Genomic DNA, 24,081 nt, shown 5'->3' with positions numbered 1-24,081 from the left:
TCAGATATCATTGTTATTTAGAACGACTGAATTATGTTATAGATAATGCATATTTTAAGGGTTTTGTTTTCGTATAACACACAGAGGGGTGTAAGGATTGATCAAATGAAAAGCCGACAAGAAAAACATTAAACTATGCATTATCTGACTTATATACCGTAAACAATATTAATATCTGCAAATATTTACAGGCTTTGCATCCTATTTTACCGACCACACTAAAGTGGGTCGTTGTTTTCTGATGCATTAAGGTTTTAATACGCCCTACGGCTCATTTATAATGTGAAATAAAACGCAACAATTAATCTAGATATAAACTTAAGAAATCTTTATCCAGGCACAAAAAAAATATATCTGTAACTGCATGAAGCAAGTTACCGCCCGATAACGGTGTATGAAAAATACAAGTCACTTTGTAAGTAATTCGTTGTACCAACTTAGTTAATGAAAGGGAATGCTATATTTTTTTTTTCGTTTTTTTTTTTCATGACATTTTTATCGAGGAAATGCAGATTATTTTTTCAACAATTTTTAACGAATTGAACTATTCAGAATAATTTTCTTTTGAATGGCAATACATTTTTTTTTAAACGGAGAATCAGGATTCAATTTTATACTCCCCCACCCCCATTATAAAGTAGGTGGCTATTATTCTGTCGAAAATAAGAATATTTGGTCATTTGATCATTTGATTGAGTAAAATGTATATATAGATGTAAAAAGTAAGTTTTTCCAATACAGTATCCTACACATGAATGTGTTAAATCGGCTTGTTTTAAAAGTGTTATCAACAGTTTGGCATTATTAAATTCATCTCGCATAACGTCCCTTTATTGTATCGATAGATTAACAAAATTTCACATTGTTTGCTTCGAAAGTTAAAATGTGCGTCAACGACGAATTTTGGTATTTCAGTCTAATAAACGGATAATGATGATGATTGATGGCTGCTTAACGTCAAGCGGCAAATTAATATGCATATTTAAAACGAGAACATGTAATATGAATTTTAAACCTGTTTTGTACTAGACCGACACGCTGAGCCGGATTGTTAACGAGCGATATATATAGCTAGTTAACTAGGTAACCGTCCGCAGGAAGACATGACACCTTACCCGGACACATTATTCTGACTCCGAGCCGACCAGTCTTTGCTCTTACTCCTTAATGCCGCGTGCTTAGTGGAGAAGCAGCAAATATACCAATTTTAAAGTCTTTGGTTTGACCCGGCCGAGGTTCGAACTCACTCTAGTAAACGGAGGAAAGGATTGTTTCTGCCTTAAACCTATCAAAGATGGAATATTAAATAGTAAACCGCCAATTGGCAACAACACACGATAGCTATCATAGCTAGCTAAATCTCTCACTTGTTTGACGGTCGCATATAATTCCATTATATTGACAACTATGACATTGTGATTACCTTAACGCCGTCACGTTGTGACTCCCTATGTATCTGTACGAGGTCAGTACAGTTCTAACTTAAAAATTGTTTTGATAATACAATATAAATAAATACAATAATAGTATAATGAGCCAACTTCCGAAGCAAGGTTGTCGGCTCTCCGGACTTTCCCGAAGTCCTGCGTTTAACACGGTGCTTCGAAGTTGATAATGAGCATGCATGTAAAGCAAACAGTTTGTAGAATATAATACAAGCTATCATAGGTAAAAAGAAAAGAGAGAAAAAAAGGAAGGAAAGTTTGAAAAGTCATATAATTCTGTGATGATGACGCGAGTGTTGATGATGAAAGTACAACAACGGTTTCTAAGGGCTTGCTTTCCGACTGATATCATGGCGTCACGTCTACTATTAATTGTGACGTCATCTATTAATGCCCCCTACGGATCCGTAGAGGGTCGGTAGCAAACCGTATAACTTATATTATCGCACCTCGGGTAAATAAACGTATTAGCACTTTTGGCATTTAGCTGAATTTTGTCTCATAATGATCTTAGATCTGCTCCAAATAGCCTTCTGATGTCAGGCAACAATCATTTTTTAATTATGACGTCAATTTGTTTTAAATTGTGATGTCAAATTCTTCGGGAACTTGTGTGAAAAAATAAAGTAAAATAACAAAAATACCGAACTCCGAGGAAAATTCTAAACGGAAAGTCCCTAAGCAAATGAGAAAAACAAAAGCTCAAACACATCAAACGAATGGATAACAACTGTCATATTCCTGACTTGGTACAGGCATTTTCTTATGTAAAAAATGGTGGATTAAACCTAGTTTTATAGCTAGCTAAACCTTAAGTAATGGCGGACAAATTTGCATACAAGTGTAAATACGTCTATTAGTGACGTTATGAATGGTATACATACCGCCGTCACACGTTGACCTCCTATTGATCTGTATGGAGTCAGTAGATTTCATATTGGGTTCATGACATCACATCTACTATTAATGGTGACGTCATCTAATGTTTTTGTATTTTATTGTTTATTTTTTATGAAAAACGTGGTAGGAAAAGTCCCGTGTGCGATAACTTCGTTATACGGTTCACTACTGACCTCATGCGGATCCATAGAGGGTGAGTAAATACATAACGGATTCGGCCTTCGGCTTTACCCCGCATGGATTTAACTAAGACTACTCACCCTCTACAGATCCATAGAGGGTCGGTAGCAAACCATATAACTTATATCATGACTCGGACATGTCGGAAATAATAGTCCAACAATGCAACTAAATACTGCAAACGGTAAATAATTGTTATTTGATCTTTGTCCATGCAACATGAAAGTTATGCACTACTGCCTTTAGTTTACAAGTGATTTAAACCTCACAGTCGATTGATGAATTTAACATCGATTGTCTATTCGATGATTAATATATTTTTTTTTCAGACAATTGATTGATAAACAATAATTTCAGGATTTTGTTTTGCTTTTGTATATACATTATCCTTGAACGTTGTTCGTTTCTTATGAAGTCTTCGTTTTTTAAATTCTATTCCATGTTGGTCTTTCGTTTTCATTATCATTCTATCTTGTCAGCTTTTACATGTTCCAATTATCGTATCTACAATCCCGTCCACTTTTCCCCCAATGTGACCTATAGAGTTAGACTTACCAAAATCGATAGGCAATATTTTTTGACACGGGTGCCAACAAATTTGTTAATTCCTTATTTTATAACTTAAAAAATTAAATTATAAATAAAATCGAAATAAATATGTAACAGTACATATTAAAGTTTGTTCAAAAAGAGACCCACACAAGGATTCGGCACATGTTCACGGCTTTATAAAAATTGACAGAGAAAACATTAAACAAGTACTATCTTAAAAAAAAGATATCTGACGCATTCAGATGTGAGCATAGAGTTTAAAATAAAACATGAATCTTTATCATGTTTTTTAAATCATAGTTAAAAACAAAATGCACACACTTTGACTGCAAAAGGCTGACGATTCTGAAGGTTGAGTATATGCGCTTTTCTCTAAAGAATTAAAACCTATACTGCAAGGTACTTAACTAAATGTATGTATATATAGGTATTTTTCAGAGATAAAGAAGTACCTAGCTATAGCTGTGAATTAGACATAAACAGAAGATATAAGTAGGTTACAATCTGTAATGAATAACAAACTTATAACAGTTTAGATCCGTGACGAAATGGCAATTATAACTATACGTCAAGAACAACTTTAACAATTAGAGATACAACCTATTTCGGTGTGTATATCGGGGACGGACGGACGGACGCCAAAGAGAGACGATCTAATACAGCTTTTGACAAGTAATTAAATTTGCAATATATATGTATTTAGACATTAATTTATTTCATGTATATACAATTGTTTGCACCTGTCCTAAGTCAGGAATCTGATGTTCAGTAGTTGTCGTTTGTTGATGTGGTTCATAAGTGTTTCTCGTTTCTCGTTTTTCATATAGATTAGACCGTTGGTTTTCCCGTTTGAAATATATAATATTTTGTACTGTTTGAGATTATTATTATGCCATGGAAGTTTTAGTCGATAAGATATATAATTTTTAGCACTGAGCTATTAATAGCCTAATTGACCTTGGTCAATGTAGATCGTGATATTTACCTACTCATGTATGAAAGGCTAGGCCTGCAAAATCCAAACAATTAGACAGTGGTGATAATGACACCTTCTTTACTTGAATTTATTTACATTTATCTGGATAATTTCATTTTTAAGTTTTGATTTTATGTCCGTAATGTTTTCCTATTTATTGTAGCATATATCTTTTTTTGTTGTTGGTTTTTGTTCAATTTTCGTTATTTCTTCCAATCAGAGTAAAGATTTGTGACATCATGAATGCCGTTACCATAGTGAAGCGTCCTTTACAAATGGGTCACACACCGAAATTATACTTACTGCGTCAGAAAAACGTTTCCATTAAAATTTTTAATTTTAAGCGATCTGGGACATACTGTGTTTATGTTTACGTAATATCCTCTTTCTAGGCTATCTTTAAACGATGAGAAATATCAGAATTTCATATTTGCAAACGAAAACTGATCTATACGAGGATAAACGATAGATATTCGTTGACTTGTACAAGGATTTTTATTGTAAGACCAACTGTACAAATCCTTGATTTGTATAAATAAAATTAATATACGAAATTTCTTCCGATGTCCCTGTTTATAATGACCGTTATGTTTTTTGTTTTCGTTTGTTTTTTTTTTTTTTGTTTGTTTGTTTTTTTTTTTTTCTTCTTGACGTTCTTTCAAATACCGAACTAACTGCCGTTTTATCGCACTTCTCAATTAAAAAAAAGAGTTTTCAAAATTAGGGAGAGAAATAAGAAGTTTCAACACAAACATGCGTAGTAACCCAAACGCAAAATATAAGTAACCAGATTACCTATTTGCTTGTTTTTCAATCCATGACAGGCTATTTAAGTCAAACGAACGGCTGTCTTAAACCTGGGGCATAATATGTTGACATATCATTCCCAGCTTAAACGAACTAAAATGAAAAATTATGACTTTGCAAATGTTTACCTTTTGAAACAAATTGTGATACATTGAATACAGATACGAAAACTGTACAAGGTATTAAAACATCTTATATTAAAGAAAAGAGAGGAGAAAGATACCAGAGGGACATTCAAACTCATAAGTCGAAAATCAACTGACAGCTCCATGGCTAAGAAAGAAAAAGACCAACAGATAAACAATAGTACACAAAACACAACATAGAAAACTAAAGACTGAGCAACAAGAACCCCACCAAAAATAGAAACGTATGAATTGGGCGAACTTTATTTTCAAATATGTTTTACTGACGGTGACGAATTTGGTCTCACTAAAACAAATTACGTTTTCAACAAATTCAGATCACTTGTGTAGTACTGCGATATGTTTTAAACGTTGATTTTGACAATTCCGAATAGGGTCATATAATTCCATGAAGTAAAAGGCTATTCGATTTTTAAAAGGAAACTAACCTTTCAGTTTATGGATTACTTTACATTCCGAAATCGTATAATAAACTTTACCGAATTTTATTATTAAATGTTAACGATAGCGGATATCTATTTACAAAAACTTGCCAACTGCACGAGCTGAGATTTATAGAGATTGGCAGTAAAGATGACATAACAGTTAACACAAGTGACTTTACTAACCAAAATGTTCAACTTCTAGTAATGGTTGCCAGGTATGAAAAAATCTTTAGGCTCCGATGGGGATCCTTAAGTCGAAAGAAAAATATATTCATTGAATTGATTTGATTTTATATATTTTATGAATAAATTTACTTTGTCGGCTTGATATTGAAAATTTATTAATTTTTAATATTTATCAGACTTATCATTAAAATACGCATCAATCATAATATAGCGTCTCCAGTGTGAAACTGAAGAAGAGGACAGAGGAGTAAGTTCGGTAAGGGTCATATTTGGTCCCGATTATTTTTCAAGATAATAAATGTTTTAAAGTGATAAAAAGACCTGTTAGAAAGTTAAATAGAATTTTTTCGTCAGAGTTTTAATTTTAAAGTTTTTACTTTTAAATCTCAAGTCATTTGCGAAATTTGACAAAATCGTCCAGATTTCAACGAAACTAAGGTCGCGAAAATATAGAGAGCAGGCGTCGACAAACTAAATATTCAGGTAAAATCTGTAAACTGTTATAACAAACAGTATGTTTTGCGGCAGACGGTATGTTCCGGCTGAAAAATGGGAAGTTTAGAATGGAAAGTTAGAATCATAAATTAAGAAAATAGTAGTTTATCGAGATTTTATCCGTCCGAACCACAATTTGTTAATAAATTCTAGTTTCAAGTCGTCCATCAACGTCAGCATTGAAGATAAGATCAATATATAAAGCAGAATTTTTAGTTGCAATAGTATTCTTACTCTGAATTTAACTGAGATATATGACAAACATGTACAAGCACTCGATGATTTCTTCCGTTAATGTCATTACGGTTTTAATATTACATGTATGATGTATCATCAATTTTATTTGTTTAATTAATCATGAACGGTAGCTTAAGGATAAAACCGTTTTTGATTTAAGTTGTCTTTAGTAGAAAAAGAATATTTATACTTGTAGTTAATAATGTTAGTAAGGGTTAATTTTTATAATAAAATGTATTAAATGTATCTTTTAAAAAAACTTACGATACAGTGTTTGTCATATGACCATATACAGGCTAATTGTGTGATATTATCACCAAGTAAGGAAAAACACAAATGTCCGTTGTATATCTTTCAGAATGAAATTTGAGCCATCATATATTTTACGGCAATAATCACCTATTAAATTAAACAAGTTATTTTAAAAATTGATAGCGGCGATGTTCATAGCATTAAATCTTTTCTGCCAACACACAGACCTAATATATAAAGCCTAAAACTTTGGGAAGTGTAATCAAAATGAGATGCATGTACATTCCAAAAAGGCGATCTTATATCGTATAGAAAGACAAATATTGAATACAGATCAATGTCGCAGTGCCGAAATAATTGTCTTTTAATACGATAAATTAAACGTGTATATTTCTCGTCGGTATCGTTTTACAAATCTTAAGAACTATCTTTCCTACAAAAACGTATGAAAACAAACTAGCGTCAATGATTCAATTTATATATTTCGTATAAAGTAAAAAGATACAATATAATGTCCATTTCTTCATTTTTGTTAGTAAAGATATAATATTTAATCGTGCTACTTAGGCAACTCTAACTATTCCTGCGTTTAGATGTCTAAAATATCTATGGTCTGCAGAATTTATAAAGTACCAATTTGGCAAAAGATATTAAAAAAAACACAGTAGTCTATTGTTTATATATAAATACAAGAACTCATACATATATGTACTATAACAATTTATTTTAACATACATTTCTAGTTTAAAAAGAGAGGCGAAAGATACCAAAGGGACATTCAAACTCATAAGTTGAAAATAAACTGACAACGCCATGGCTAAAAAAGACCAACAGACAAACAGCAGTACACAAAACACAACAAAGATAACTAAAGACTGAGCAAAACGAGCCCCACCAAAAAATGGGGGTGACCTCAGGTGCTCCGGAAAAGTAAGCAGATCCTGCTCCACATGTGGCACCCGTCGTGTTGCATATGTTATTACCAACCCGGTCTTAAGTCTAATTCGGTAAGTCGCATTCGGGAAAAAAGGTGACTGGATTTTAGTATAGACAACTGAAGCATATCCGCTATCACCTGTGAAACGGATATTTAACATTTTTGATAAAATTCAAATAAATCAAAGAAGGACTTTGAACCCTTACACTTCACATGTTTGATTTATATAGTTTAAAAACATGTAACGAAATCTATCATTATTGTTAACGTCATCGAGAAGTAAATCCTTATTTTATTCTTTTCCACTCTTATCTACAAACAAATATATCATGGTAGATAAACATCATCATCAATAAACTGATTATAGATAGCAGGATTCAAATTGTGTACGCCGGACTCGTGTTTCGTCTACAAAACACTGATCAGTTACGCTTGAATCAAACAAGTTAAAAATGCCAAATTAAGTAAGAAATTCTCTTCGTGAATTATCATAAATTACAAATACATCTGAATGAAAATATACAATGAACATATTTATAGGCGCTGAGAATAAGTAACAGTTGTTTGCTATTTGGAATCATTAAAGCATCGCAAGGTATGTGTTGAAAATTTGGATTTGATTCATTTATAATATGAAGTTTAACATAATTTTTTTTAATTCTTTTCTTAAACTGTGATGAGATCAATTTTAAAAATCAATTATCACGGAATCGTTATTAGATTTTATTTGTGTTTCCCATGTAAAAGTTGTCCTGGTTATATCTGGATTTTATTGCTACTATCTTCTTTTGGCATTTGTACCATTCTCTGGTAAGTTTACTTTTGAACATATGTTGTCGTTTATTTTACCGATAACTGTTTTGCCATGTCTACTTATATAATACGTACAATATTGTAATAGGTTAAATATTAAACTGGTTGATAGTTGGTCAATATCATCAGAATATAAAACATAAACGACCTAAGAAAGACATTTTATCTGATATGGAATTATCACATTCGCGTTTGTACTCGCATAATCAACACGATGGACGGGTGCCAAATGTGGATCAGTAGCTTCTTACCATTCTGGGATTCCTTATCTTAGTTCCAAAATTGATGGGGTTAGTGTTGCTCAATCTTTAGTTTTCTATGTAATGTTTTGTTCATTTGGGGTTTTTTTTGGGGGGCCATAGTGTTGTTAGGTTGTAAGGTTTTCTTCCACTTATGACTTCTGAATTTCCCCTTGGCATATTCCGCCTCATTTTGTCTGTACAAAATTACAAACAAATGTGCTTCACGTCTCATTGACTTTTACTCAACGTCGCCTTTTAATTTATAACATGAGCTGGATTTATCTAATATAAAGACATGTAACGGAACCTTTTCGAATGATAGGCATTGTACTCATGATATTACTAATGGATGTACAATGGCAAGGCATTTAAAAGGAGGAAGTATGATTTGCGATCAAATTGTTTCTCAAATAAAATCTCCATTAGATTAATTGTATACTTATATTCATTGTCGAAACTTTATTTTTGGCAACGATTGTGTTTCAAGTTAGGCAAAAAGTATCCGTATATAACATTTTTATTCAATATTGATCATCTCTATTATGACGTCACTTTTATAGCGTCTTATTCATGTGTATCATGATGACTAAATGGCGATGCAGGGTACACGCCAAGCAAAAATTACATGTTAAGGTCAACCCAACGTCTTTAAAGTCAGTCAGATATTCTTATAATATGTGAAGCTCTAATTGGTCGATAACTTATAAAGCTGTTTATAAATTAAACAGAGACAATCAGAGATCTACCATTTATGTATGGACTATCAACAATAAAAATTTCATTTTCGGAACTTAAAAACACGGTCAAATAAGCTCCAAAAATGTTCGTTTTAAGACTTGCATAATTGCAAAACTGCCGACTAAGCTTCATTGTGATGCAAATATTTTTTCAGATATGAGCAACAACTATACCAAAACATATATTTTGCTTCTAAATCTATGTGATACAGATGTTAAGGTATTTAAAATATCTTATTTGGGTAAATTTGTTGCTCATATCTATGTTTCACAAAAACAATATGCAAATGGCCTTTTGTGGTAAAATATGTCAATTTAAAAATGTTAATGACGTCATAGCGACAAGAACAAACACAAGTGACCTTTCTGTACTGTAGTATCTATATTTTATTAACCCTAGTCATTTATCAATAAAATTTACATAATTTTTGAAAAGTTTGAATTATTTTACTATTTATTTTTAATTTCAAGTCCCAGATTATGGCTTTCATCATACACCCGCCTTTGTTCAGCATATTAGCGTTTGCAGTATAGCAATGCAACGTATTTTTTTTTAACACTTTGGTCAATATTAGGAATGTAATTTCTATATATATATAAATAAATATATGTATATGTCAGGTAGTAGGATAAATCCTGTCACATTGCGATCAATGTAATAGCCTGTAGAACCTGTAAATAAATATAGTTTGAAATACTATATTGATCGTAGTCTACTTGTGGCTTTTAAAAGAAACTATTGTAGGTTTTATGTTTATGTATACCAATACATGCATGTAAAAATCACCTATGAGTTTGAAATACCTACATTACAAACTATATTCCTAATATCAATTCCCCTGTATTAGTCACTGGTCGGGTCAACAACGTGACATGCAAACTCCGGTGCGTCATAAAAGAATGTTTATGACACACCAAATTTGTACTGTTACATATACATAAAACTGATATATTGAAATACACATGGCACAATATCTATAGTTCTTGTGGTCATCTTATTACCGGAAACCCTGGCAGCGTAACAAATGAGCAACACAGATAGAGTTATAAGCCAAAGCCTGAAATATTGAAACCCAATTAATTCGCTAACTATAAAATAACGAAGGCTTTGTAACTGATAGAGATAGTACCAGAAAATATATATTACTTTAGAGAAATTTGATTCTTATTCTGATCTATGCAATACATATCGGTCATGTATTCAGATGGGTATGGAAAAACTACATTGTGCTATTTGCACATGTGTTGCGACCACTTCAAAGAAGCTGGAGCACGACACATATGTCATTGTTTCAACAGACAACGCAATCATAATTTGGTTTCATAACAAAAGTTAGAATTTACATGACATTTGGTAAACTCACTTTAACATCAAAATATACCTCATTCACGATAGAAGGAATTTAGAAAAAAAACACGTGAGTACTTTTCTGATTTTGTTTTAAAATTTGAAAGGACGATTTGTATTTGATACATCACATAAATCGTTAGAAATAATAATACAAAGATGTGCATTTATTATATTATATATAATTCTGAAATTGTTACTATCACTCGTTCAATAATAATAGAAGGCTTTCAAAATTTTGTGATGGTGTATATCCGATCAACGATGTCAACACATAAAGATTTTTAGAATTCCTCCTTCTAAATCGCTGTCACAATTATGATAGCAAAAATATAAAAAAAATCAACACACTAATCCTCGTGATCAACTGAAAGATCAACAACTTATTTCGAAAGGACCATGATCGGGTACTTTCCCATGGCAAGCGAGTAAGAAAGGGTTAAAACAGCCAAACAGCAAAGAACCATTCTCACACTAGACTATCTGTATATAATGACATCAAAAAATAAAACTCTCTCTCTCTCTCTGTGAAAAAAGTGAAATTATTGCTGGTGAAAATTTAGAAGAATATCTTATTAGTTTACATCTTTATTGTTATGATTTTATGCGACAAGTTTTTGTAATAACTTAAATCAGAACAGGTAAAAAAAAGAACAATAATCAATGTGTTCATTAATTTAACCTGTTTAATTTGTTGGTTAATTTGTCCAATAAAATCAATCAATGACCATTACTTGTTTGAAATTACGAAGGGTTTTTACAGAATTTGGTAATATTATGTATCCTGTTTCTTTGTTGAATGTATGGTCATACAAAAGCATTGGTCGGTTAATGTTATCGTAAAACAAATCTTGGATGAAAATCACGTTTTTCGTTCACGCAATCATCATTGAATGTATGGGAATATTTTGTAAATTTTTTAAGATATAATCATTTAAACATGTATCAGTTTTCAATTTATATATATTGCTCGCATTATTTCTGAATCCCAGAACGTTTTGAATTCTTTGGATATATAAGTTTGATGAAAGGAAAATGTTCTGTGTGAATATACTGCTACTCTATTTAGTTATTGTCGTTTCACTATTGCCAAATGTTGGTAAGTGGTTAAAACTAGATTAAATGTATACAAAAGTCAAACTCACTCAGAGGGGAGAAAACTCATATACAGAAAAATGATATAAAATTAATTATCGTATAAGAGATATTGCTGATGTGTTCGCTGGCTAGAGTCTTCTATGGGTAGGTGTTAAAATATATTTTGGAAATCGAACCAATAAAATAACCAATTTATGAAATTACTTATTTCCTCCCAGATATTGATCACTGCATATGTAAGATCTTTATGTCTTCTATAAGTATAAATGCATTAAATAAACAGGAAGAAGGTCACACATATCAGAATTTTTGTCCCTCTGTACTCTTCAACTTCGTACCTTAATAGGCATTTTTTTATCATTTGTTATTCGTGCGTCACTGATGAGACTTTTATTGACAAAACGCGGGTCTGGCGTATAAAAGTTTAATTTGGTATCTATGACTTTTTTATATCAACATTTGGATCACAGATTCTCATTTAAAAAATGAAAACAACGTATATGCGCCCGAGGCGTTCTTTTCTAGATTTGCCTTCATTGGGAACCCTAAAACCAAAATATCGATCACTGCAACGAGGAGACTGATACCACTTACAATTTCGGAATTAAGGTCGTACATTATAAAACTTCCCTTGTTGGTATTTTCAGATGACGAATGACAATACACATAAATGTATTTAAAAAAACATTTCAATATAATTTTGATTTCAGTATGCCAATGTACATTTCCGTCCGAGCTGATAGGAATCTGGAAAGGAGCTGACCGAGGAGACATGACATTTGTGAATTCTACATACATCAAAGTTTATTCAGTAAACATTCCAGGTGTCAATTTTTTCCACTTTTATTGTTCCGAACAACGAGGGAATAAATACTTCTTAAAGTAAGGGAAAATATTAAGACAACGTATTCGATACTTTATGCTCTATACGGAAAAGGGAAAATAAAATGAGAACAGCACAAAATTATCCAATGACATACAACAAAATCAGTGGACAGAATTTTAAAAATGCTCAGAAAAAATATCGTATAAATAAAAGTACTTTCATCAGTCTGATATCTTCAAATAGTGTTTAGGAAAGAATCAAGGAATTCTGCAAATTATATTTTTAAAGTATTAAATATCAAACAAAAGAAATCGAAATATTTACAAACAATATATTTGGTGTATCAAATTTAGAATATGTTTTAATTAACTCAATTCTCAGTCTAACAAGACAAAAACAAAAACACAAACACAGTGTTAGCTAGATTACACTATATTGAATTATTAAAACTTGATAGTTTAAAATCTTGGTACGAGGCGCCACGCCAGGATTAATTCTGCATAGATTCAATTAAATAGTTTTGTTTTACCAAATCTTAACCGTTTAAACCTTGTATGTGTAGAACAGAGTGGGAATACATTATTTGAAGTAAGCGAAATTTTAGATAACCTTAATTTTTCAAATATGCTGAAAGCGGAATATAGTTTTTAACAGACAATGGAGACAACTACAAAAATAAAACAGAGATACGAACAGATAACATAATGTAGTAGTTCGTTCATTAAAAAAAATAAAGAAAATCAAAACTTTATGATATTATAAGTAGATCATAAAGGGTTTGCATTTATAGTTTTTGGTTGAACAATAATTACAATAACTCTGCTTTATATCATACCCCACAATATAATGGGAAATATATTACAATCGCGTTGTGCATCCGTTCGTCCAACAAATATTTCCTCAGAAACAACTACTCAGAATAACTTCATATTTTGTCAGCAGCTTGACGGTGAGGAGATGTAACGTGTGAGCATTTTGGATCCGTCAGATACCTACTTCCTGTTTTCATTTATTTTGATTTTTTCCATATGTTGAATGAACTTAAACAACATCTCGAAGCCTTTATATATGCTGTAAAATTTAACTTGAAATTGGGTTTTATAAAAGAAAAAAGGATATTACACTACTGAACCTACCCAATATCTCCAATATTCAAGTTCTACATAATTCCGGTATAGATAATCGAGATAGAAAGTAAACACAACATCTCGATGCTTTTAATCCAGGTCAAGAAAAATCGGAAAACCAAAGCAAAACCATGAATAAATATCGAGGTCTCGATCGGAAATATCATGATCTTTGTGTAATCAGTGGAAAATTTGGACAAATACACTATATACCAGTGAAATACATTGAGATCCATGACAAGGTTATCAACACTTTGGATTACGATGAGGTCAACAAAAGAATATTGCTTCTATTGATTTCATCTTTCAACTGTTTATAACTTCATTGTTTTAAATTTAACGGACCTGACAACGTAATGGAATTTAAAAAAAAGTCGAGAAAAAGACAAACAATTCAATAAAATACTACAAAGAGAACTAAAGACTAGGCAACACGAACTCCACCAAATCTCATTCGGTGTTGTAACAATCGAGGAAAAGAGGAGGGGTCTGATATCTCCAATTGTGTTTAACTATATCAAAATCTTTTCGATATCTGTCAATTAAATATAGATAACCAGAAAATAATCTACATTTCAAACAAACATAACTCTATAGTCGAGTTGTTGTCTCTTTGACACATTCCCCATTTCTATTCTCAATTTTATAAATTATTGGTGTATATAAACAAGACTAAGAAAAATTAGAAGACCGAAGCAAGACTTAAATAAATTTGAGGTCTTGAATGAAGATATCGTGATCTCTACTTAGTCGTAACAATTGTGGACACATTAACCATACATCAGTGACTTAAATTGAGATCCATGATGATAGAAATTATAAATTAACAAACTTTACAAGAGAAAATATATCTTTTACTCATCTATTGCTTATTTTTATTTTATTACATTATTTTAACTAAAGATATATTGAATTGGTGTTATTGCTGTTTACAATGTATTTTCTTTTTTTTAAATATGTGATTATACCTTCATTGAAATTTTGTTCTAAATGAAAAGTGTACCAACTTGTATAAATGAAAAAGGCAATCAGCTTTTTCAAAATGTATTTATGAGAAACGATCTTCATCTAAATATTTTGATATATAAATCTTTATATATTTGTATCTGTAATACTGTTTATAAAATTTCCGGCACCAAATTAGTGGTTAACGAATACAAAGGCAGATAACAAAAATACACGTTTTTTTTTATTTCAGAGCGGAACAAGAGAACAAAATTTTTGGTTTAATTATCTATTTTTATATGTGCATAGAAATACACGTTGTTGATAGTGACATTGCCTATTACTACCAGTTGACAGGTGAGTATTATTATATGATGATGAAAATGCTGTAACTAGCGATTACTCAATTAATGGAATGAAGAGATCTGAAAGCTTTATCTCTTTTTAACACAAGGGTAATTTTCAATAAGCCTTTTAATCATTACAATTGAACAATATTAAAGCGTTTTAACCAGATGTACATGTTTTTAGGAGGGTGTGAACAATAATATCTGTTTAAATATATGAATAAAAACTTTAAAAGATTTGGACACATTTTGATTATTTATCTAAAGAAGAAAATAGAAATTAGAACACCGGAAAAAAACCAAATCCAGTCGCAAGCGTAGGTTTGTTAGATCATTAAGTTATTCTGTGACAAAAGTTGCCTTAAATATTATCTAATCGAACAATGTAAATCTACAGTGATTTACAATATGATGCAATGGAAAAGAAGTGTTTTAAATCTTTTAAGAATGAATTGTTATATTAAGACTCTTTAATACTTAATTGCATATATTTGTATTAATAATCGGACCTGAAACAAGGTGGAACAATGTAAAATTGTCTTCACACCTTTTAGACTCATTCGTGTTGATTCAATGAGACTTAGATTAATTTAAATAGACGGAACTCTAATCCTAGTAAAGCTTAGATTTTATTTCAATGAGGGGAAAACAACACTCAGTTAGCTAGATGGTGCCTGTTTAATCTTTCGCAATTTCATCATAGCATTTTGGTAGAAAACTGTTAGTACTTCGAAAGAATAATCTCTGCATTTTATCTCCAAATTTTTATGGGAAGTGCATGCATATTAATTGCTGAGGAACAAAAATAATTGGACATGCATAAAAATAAAGAAGATGATGGATATCGTCAAAGATACTTATAAATTATCGGTGGTTTCAAACGAGGGGATGTTTCTCAGCTACAATCTCATCGAAGGGCGAGTAGCATATGAAAAATTATCACCAAAAAAGATCAAAGGAAAAATACAAAAAACCGATAAAACAAATTAACGACTTTTGCAGGAAAGTTGTAAACCTGGTATCTATGATGGGTTTTTTGAAAAGGAGAAAGTATAATTTTTATAAAAAAAGAATTGTCCACATCTAAGCTCCCTTTCAATTCTCGTTTGTAAATTACAATGTATATAATTGCTTGGAAGAATATCCCCATACTCCGTAATACATTATTACGGCAACATCTATTTTTTTAGTACATTTAATTGCTTTTGCTTTCCTTTATCTATTCATTTATTAGAACACGATCAATACTTGTTTGATAACTTAGTTGGGGATGGCACAAACTCGGCTACTTTTAACAACGTATGCAGCAGGACATTGGTCACTCGTAATTTCATTACATTAGTTCGAGACGGTAAGTTTTACTTGTGCTTGTGGAGCAATAAGACAGAATGCTCATAAATCTTGTTAGGATCCATGTTTCTATTAACAGTGTAAACCCAATATATAGCTATAGTGTTTATGTTCCTATGAACATGCTGGCTTCCATAAAACGAAAAGCAATTACAGTATGACAAGCTCTATTTCGCACGGTTAATGCAAACTACGATTAATCATAAAGAGAATATCAACACTATATATTCTTAATTCCAGCAAAAAGAAAGAAAATGGACAAAAACAAATAACATCAAAATATATCTAAAAACAACCCTTGACGATATGTTCATAGGAAACCAGTTTGATGTGCATTGTGCGATTTTTACGATTCTCAGACAAGTCCTCGCACATTGACAAAGACATATAGTCAAATCAAACAAGTGAAATAGAACTGTACTCTCTTTCCCTCTCTCCCTTTAAACTTGATGAATTTGGTAACAAACTGGAATTAAAAGAACTTCAAAATACACATTTGGTAAAAAGCACTCAATTCTTTAATGCAGGCATAAGAGATGAAAAACAAATTCAATAAAACAAAGAATGATTGTACGATAGAATCATCGCAGTCTACGAAAGCAAACTCCAATTTCTTAACATGCTGATGTAGACGAAATTTGTTTATTTGATTTAACGAATTGTTAAAATAATCTATCAATAGTTCCTGAATGAGTTGGAACATTAATTCTTAATCATTTTTATATTTGTCAATAAAAATTAAGTTATAAATCATGCCCGTACCGGAACATGACTTCTGATCTAATGACAAATTCTAAGATTATCACTCTTCCAAGAGCTGCAAACAGTACATGTAGTAACTGAAAATAACACTTAATAAAAGTAGGGCGTTCAAAGCGCTTTTTTACATTCATGCATTATCCCGAATATTTCCGCTGTCACAATGCCTATGTTATAAAGCCACAAAAAGGAGATAGTTCGATGAATTTAATTGGTAACAGGTAAATGGTATGAAAAGGAACTGGAATTCTGCTCGTAAAATATATGGTTTAATAGAAGTCTTGACGTAACTATCCTGTCGAGGTCGATAAAGTATGGTTTACGCTGACACGAATCACATGAACATATCACAGCGACGAATAGTGCTAGTGTGAAAACTTTACGGTTAAATTTTCAACAATTGAGATTATTAAAAAAAAAAGAGAGATATGTATGATTTTGGAGTACGTTTACTGTGTAATAACATACAATAATTGCAAACATGTTTTTGGTTTAAGAATCAAGTAATGAGTAGCACCACCGAAGTGGTGACAAACATATTATGACATTGATTTTGATTAGGTTCAATAGCTGATGGCAGTCTCAGTAAAACCTGTCCAGAAGACCTGTTAGCCAAGTTTGCTAATGTTTCCATTCAGCACAATGACAAAGAGAACACATCGACATGTCCTAATACTGTATTTGATGTCTGTACAGATGACACTGTAATCAACATAACATATGTTGACACGTGTGTAAATGCGACAACGGACAAAACCTTGTCAGGTTAATATCATAAACATATCTAATTAATCATACAAAAGCGTTATGTATGTATACATATATATAAAAGATTTTCAACTGCTAATTTATGTTAAGAGTTTATGTTAAGAGTTTATGTTAAGTATAGAAGAAACTGTTTTTTTTTTTTTTTTTTTTTAACTTTGAAAGTTTGGTTAATCTTTATTAAGAGCAATTCGAGAAAAGTGAGAATCGACAATTATCTATTTACAAATGTACGTTTTATAATCATTTTAATGTATAAGGTTAAATGTGTTTTATTTCTACTTTGAAAAACAAAAACTGCGCTCTCTAGCTTCATTTCAAACGATGTCATTTTGATTCTTGGTAACTATTCGCTGTAAAAATTTTGTTATTTTTTTTCATTAATTTAATAGTATGCGCTGCAGTTCTCGATTTATGAATTATGCTATCATATACTTATCATATAGTATTAAAACATTCGAAACGGCTTTGTGTTTTCACTCCAAGACATAAATTAACAAAGATAAATTCGGCACCGTCTTTTGAAATATTTGTTTTCAATTCTGTCCAACTACGTAATTGATGTTTCGATCTTTTTGAGCGCCACTCAGTAGTCCGTTGTAGAAGAAATGCGCGGCTTCATATCTACATTTTGGGTTATGCCACTGATGATGTAAACGAGACGCGGGTCTGGTGAACTAAATCAAAAGCTTTTTTTGGGGGACTGATCTTTATATATTTTCAATAGGGTGAACGTTTATCAAATAGTCTATATTTTTTTCATATTCTAATCAACATTACTTAGTAACGCTTGTTTTGAAACATTATGAAGTATATCCAAAATAATTAAAAAAAAAAGAAATGTCATTCATTATGAATTTGAATACTACAAATGAAGAAATAATTTCCATTGAAGCTAAACAAATACAAATGATGTTTGCGTTAAAATATCTCGAAATACGTGTATACATAAATTATTTGTATACGGTTCCCGAGTTCGTTATAAGGTTGGCATGGTCTGAATGTGAGACACACCTTCTTTTTAAAAATGTTAAGAACATTGATATATAAGATTTGAATAAAAATCATTAACCTATTTTTATATCACATGAAATGACAGGGAGCAAGTGCCAATAGAAACATGTGTATTCCTGTTGCATGCAAACATCACATAAAGCAGAGGTTTTTCAACGATCGTTTTTTGTAACGAAAGAGTAAACTTGATGTAGTATACAACGTCTTGAACTATTGTTTAAGCTTTGAATATTCATATATTTTGGCCCCAAGCATCATTAGCGAATTCGTATCTGGTGTAGTAACATTGGTACTGTTAGTTTAAGTATACGCACTCTTGACATTATGTTGTCTGCAATGATATCTTATCTTATTTCAGATCTAGGAGTATATCGTTGTATACATGATGTGAAAGACGGATCAGATACCTACTTATCAATATGGAACGATGATCCTGGAGTTTCCAATCCATTTAGCTGTCTAGTAAGTTGTCGTCGTGTTACTAAAAATTTACACAAAAGGGAAGATTTTGATATAGGATATCGGACAAAGAGAAAACAAACAGAATTTGACCTTATGGTATTGTTATTCTCTTTCTGGGTTGCGTAGGAAAGACACTTCGTGATTAATGTTAATAATAATTGCAGAAACCGGAAAAAACAAGTCAAACTCTATCGCTGACGTTTGTAATATAGGGGCGACGAATATTTATACTCACTATTCGAAAACGAAATTATAATGACATGCCAAAAAAAAAAACACGACCAAACAACAATTAAGAGTTTTCAAAACACCACCTATAAAACTTAATACTGAGCCAAACGAACCTTAATAAAACGGGGGATTATATGTAATACTTAGGGAGGGTAAGCAGATCCTTCTCCAAATTCGAACTTTCTTAGATAAAGTTTACTCTAATTTAGTTGTCTTAATTGCAAGTTCTCCTAGGTCATTTCATACATTTCGAGTTTTATCAATATAAACTTTTGTTGAAAACACGTAGTTGATAATTCATGTCAAATGATCAAGCGACGGAATAAAGACATATGTTCGTTTAGTAAACACTTTCGGAAAAAGATTTTGCACTAGCCCCATGATTTGATAACTTTTGACGAGTCAGTACATGATTGTTGTTGCAGAGTGGATAATAGCTCATCGATGAAACTCAGCTTGTAATTGTCCACGATGTCTCATCAGAAAAACTATTAAACAGTCGAAAGATCAAATCAAGTACGACATTCTAGAGCATTGAAAACAACAATTCCCAAAAGCTGTGAAATCAGATATCATTATTTCAGATGTCGTTTTCAAGATGAAAACGATGTTATTTTAAGTGTTCAAACGACTTCCTACTGTATATATGTGTTAGTGTTCACACTCCATAGGACAAAGTTGATATTAGACACATTTGGCTGTTCTCTTTATGGTTCTTTGGTCATATAGCTTCTGACGGTCATTCAGGTATTGTTTTATCCTTTGGTTCCGTTTAAAATTGTTGCAAAATAAAATAGAATGTTAGGAAAACATTTACCCAGAAGCGAAAAAAATCGTTCTCTATAAAATTATGCATGAGGATACATTAGGGCGTATACATATTGTATCCTATAGTACTGTTAAAAGTCCAATTACTCTGGAATGTCGAATCACAAAATTTGGTATTTTGATTATTTGTTAAAAGTTCTTTGATTTATGTATAAAATATTGTCATTTGTTAGTTAAGCACTTTATTGTAACAGTACTCAAAATGTAGTTAAGTGGTTGTCGTTTGTTACTGTGTTACTTATTTGTTTTCTCGTTTGATTTGTTTTACATTTGTCATTTCGGGGCCTTTTGAAGCTGACTATGCGGTATGGGCTTTGTTCATTTGTTCATTGTTGAAGGCCGTACGGTGACCTATAGTTGTAAATTTCTGTGTCATTTGGTCTCTTGTGAAGAGTTGTCTCTTTGGCAATCACACCACATCTTCTTTTTTATATCTATTGCTTAATACCTTTATAATAATGATAATAACTGAGTTTACAGAAGCCCATTTATAAGACTTATAACAATGAAGGTCTGATATGGATTCAATTAGGTTAATCCCCAGTCGTTTCCCATAATATTTATTATAATTTATGGACAAAAAATAGTTGGATGGGCTTTTTTTTGCACTGTAATAACAACTTTGGCATCACGTCTTTCTTTATAGAAATCAAATAAGCAACAGTTCGTATACTTCTTTTCGTTTGACAGTTAATCCTATGTAAACCGCCTTATGTCATCGTACATTTGATATTTAATGAAAATTCATTTGCCACTGGACGTTAAGCAAACACAAATCAATGGAAAATCATTGATGAAGATTGCATTTTAACTTTTTGGCTAATATAAGCCATTGAATAACAATAGAACCGATAAAAACATTCTTAAAAGAGTTTTAGTAACCTCTAAATTTTTGTGTGTTTTATAGGCTTGGTTTTAGTTAGACCGTGGGTCTCGAAAGATTCTGAACTTTAGTATAATCTCAAAGTAATTAAGACTCGTACCAAGAGAAAGATACCAAAGAAATATTTAAATTCATAAGTCGAAAACTAACTGACAAGGACATGGCAAAAAATTGAAAAACGACGAAAAGTTAAACAACAGTACACAAACAAAAAATAAAAACTAAAGCCTTAACAACAAGAACCCAAACTATTTGAGTGACTGTTGATTATTGAAGGCTAAAATGTGACCTCTAGATACATGTACAAGACATGGTAACAATGTTATTTATTTTCTGTCTATCTTCTATCCCACATCTCTTTTTCATACTAATCGTTTACTTTCTTTATATTTTAGAAAGCTTTAATCCTATTGTTTATTTGTTAGGCTTTAAGAAGAACTGGTAATACAATTTACGCTACAGAAACCCCAAAGTTCTGCAGTAATACAACAACATCTACTGAAGCTGAAGCAGGTGGCGTTAAACTTGTTATATGGGATGTGATAAGTACGTTTAACTTAATAATCTTGAACATATTGTCATCAATATCGTAACAAGTATATTCAAGTTACAGTTTACGTTACATTTCAATTTGGAGCATATGGCGGTCTGCGTTTATCTTTAATTAATACAGTATTACCAGCTCTAATGTACTATATCTTTATGTTGCATTAGAAAAGGAGTAACAGTCTTTTAGTTGCAGAGTTGAGGCGGTCAATTAGAAATTAACGATTGCAAATATCCGTTAGCTGCATTTGTGACCGTCGGCACCTCTTCAACTATAGTACCGTTTTCCTTACTTGTATACTTGCCCATCAATGACATTTCAATAAATTTACTAACCATCAAACTTCAAGATTAAAACAAAAAAACTGTGGCATCAGTGATGAATTTCTAAACTTTTACTTTGTACACTATTGTAACTTTGCTATAAAGATTTCATCATGTGTGAAATCATATGATAACTTTATATTTAAAATGATAAGTCGTACATATGATGTTATTGTTTCTGTTAAGCCTAATTTTGGACATCAACAACAACAAATTTCTAAAGATGTCTAAACGACAAAAGAATTACAATCGACTGACAGTCATCAATTAGGCTTAACTAGCTTCTGACAGTAACATTAAACGCAAAACAAATATTCCATTTCAAAAACAAACAAAAATATCCTTCGTAAATAAATAATACTTGAAATAGACTACAAGACTTACTAATAAATATAGGACAGTTAAACACCCACTACCAACACTGGACATTCATGATTGCAGCGATAAGTGATTCTTAAAACTTAAACTTCTTATATAGGGTTCATTAAAGATGTATTTTTTTGTTGAAATGAAATACATTTTTCATGTTATTTCCATTCCAATATTGTAGCAAAATCAACAGATACCACACTCAGTCCTCCCGTCGAGACAACAGAGGTTCCGCCAAGTCTTTCTGTATTGACAACAGAGTCTCCGCCGAGTCATTCTGTGGGGACAACAGAGGCTTCAACCATTCTTCCTGCAGTAACAACAGATGGTCAACCAAGTCTAGTTGGTCTTTATGCACATATAATATCCGCAACTGTGTTTCTGCTCATTCTAGTCGCGTTTTTTGGAATATGTTGCTGTCGAAAATATAGATGTGCGAGCAAGAATTAAAATTTTCCTAAACAAGAAATTGAACCATACAGCAATCGTTCGCATAAAGGAGAGAGTAAAATGAAATAATGAAAAATATATATATTTGATACAAATTTTATAAAACATGTAAAATTTTATTATTTAAATCCTCAACAACCGCTACATGTTTTCCATTTTTTTCATCCTGCATGGACAAAGTCATATCTGTTAGTCATATCATCGTTCAAAAATACATTAATTAATAAAATGAAAGAGAGACTATTCCGAATACCATCTGGTGTTAGTTTCTTGGCTAATTTCAAATCTAGAATTTCATAAAAGATGCTTTTATCACATTCAAATAGAATAGAACATATTATTATACCTTGATTTGTTTTCCTTGAATTACTTGAATATATGCAGAATTTATTGATTTGTGATACAATGTAAAAGAGAGGCGTAAGACACCAAAAGGACATTCAAACTCATAGGTCGAAAAAAAACGTAAACGCCATGTTTATAAAAAAACACGGACAATTAACAGTTTAAAAACAACATAGAAAAACTACAGACTGAGCACCATAAACACCACCAATCACTGGGATGATCTCAGGTGCCTCGGAAGGGTAAGCAGATCCTGCTCCACATGTGGCACCCGTTGTGTTGTTCGTGTATGTACAAACCCGATGATAAGATTAATTCGGTAGGTCATATTCAGGGAAAAGGGGACTGGTTTGTAGTAACGACAATTGGAACATATCCGTGGTCAACTATGAACCAAATATTTCATAACAGTTAACCAACTCTAACTTCATCGTTTGCAAATATTGGTTTATTAGCTTCCTTGTGAGCAGATACTCTCTATCAGGGAAATCATGATTGGAAATACAAGCTCTGGAATATCGTATCAATTAGGTGATATATGTTCCGTATGCAGGCGCTGCTGGAATGATGTTACATAGAAATGGAAAGTTCACAATTCGGAACCTGCAATCATCTCTTTAGCCGTAAAATTTTGTTTTCAATCGACCCTCATTGTCACTTCTTAGATGTAAGTCAAGATATGAGGCAGACTTAACTGTTAAGCTTTTTTTAAACCCATATAATTTGATATCTAG

The 24,081-nt window shown here is 31.6% G+C and overlaps 1 protein-coding gene across 1 annotated transcript; it reads left to right on the top strand.

Annotated features, from left to right (window-relative positions):
• The first annotated feature begins 8,098 nt into the window (after positions 1-8,098).
• Positions 8,099-23,347, top strand: LOC127726356 (uncharacterized). The gene is made up of 8 exons (XM_052233717.1): positions 8,099-8,133; positions 12,487-12,658; positions 14,928-15,031; positions 16,256-16,372; positions 17,692-17,895; positions 19,268-19,371; positions 21,739-21,859; positions 22,734-23,347. Exons 2-8 carry the CDS (start codon positions 12,549-12,551, stop codon positions 23,000-23,002), a joined length of 1,029 nt encoding a protein of 342 aa, XP_052089677.1. The 5' UTR covers positions 8,099-8,133; positions 12,487-12,548; the 3' UTR covers positions 23,003-23,347.
• The last annotated feature ends 734 nt before the right edge of the window (positions 23,348-24,081 follow it).

Source organism: Mytilus californianus, unplaced genomic scaffold, assembly GCF_021869535.1.
Source record: "Mytilus californianus isolate M0D057914Y unplaced genomic scaffold, xbMytCali1.0.p SCAF_17, whole genome shotgun sequence".
Taxonomy (NCBI): domain Eukaryota; kingdom Metazoa; phylum Mollusca; class Bivalvia; order Mytilida; family Mytilidae; genus Mytilus; species Mytilus californianus.
The sequence above is the reverse complement of the archived record's forward strand: the minus strand, read 5'-3'. Positions and strand labels throughout refer to the sequence as shown.

Excerpts from the sequence above, each read along its gene's own strand:
- LOC127726356 (XM_052233717.1), top strand. The coding sequence starts at position 12,549 with ATGACATTTGTGAATTCTACATACATCAAAGTTTATTCAGTAAACATT. Across the intron at positions 16,373-17,691 it reads CATTACATTAGTTCGAGACG|GTTCAATAGCTGATGGCAGT; the intron begins GTAAGTTTTACT and ends GATTTTGATTAG. Across the intron at positions 17,896-19,267 it reads AACGGACAAAACCTTGTCAG|ATCTAGGAGTATATCGTTGT; the intron begins GTTAATATCATA and ends ATCTTATTTCAG.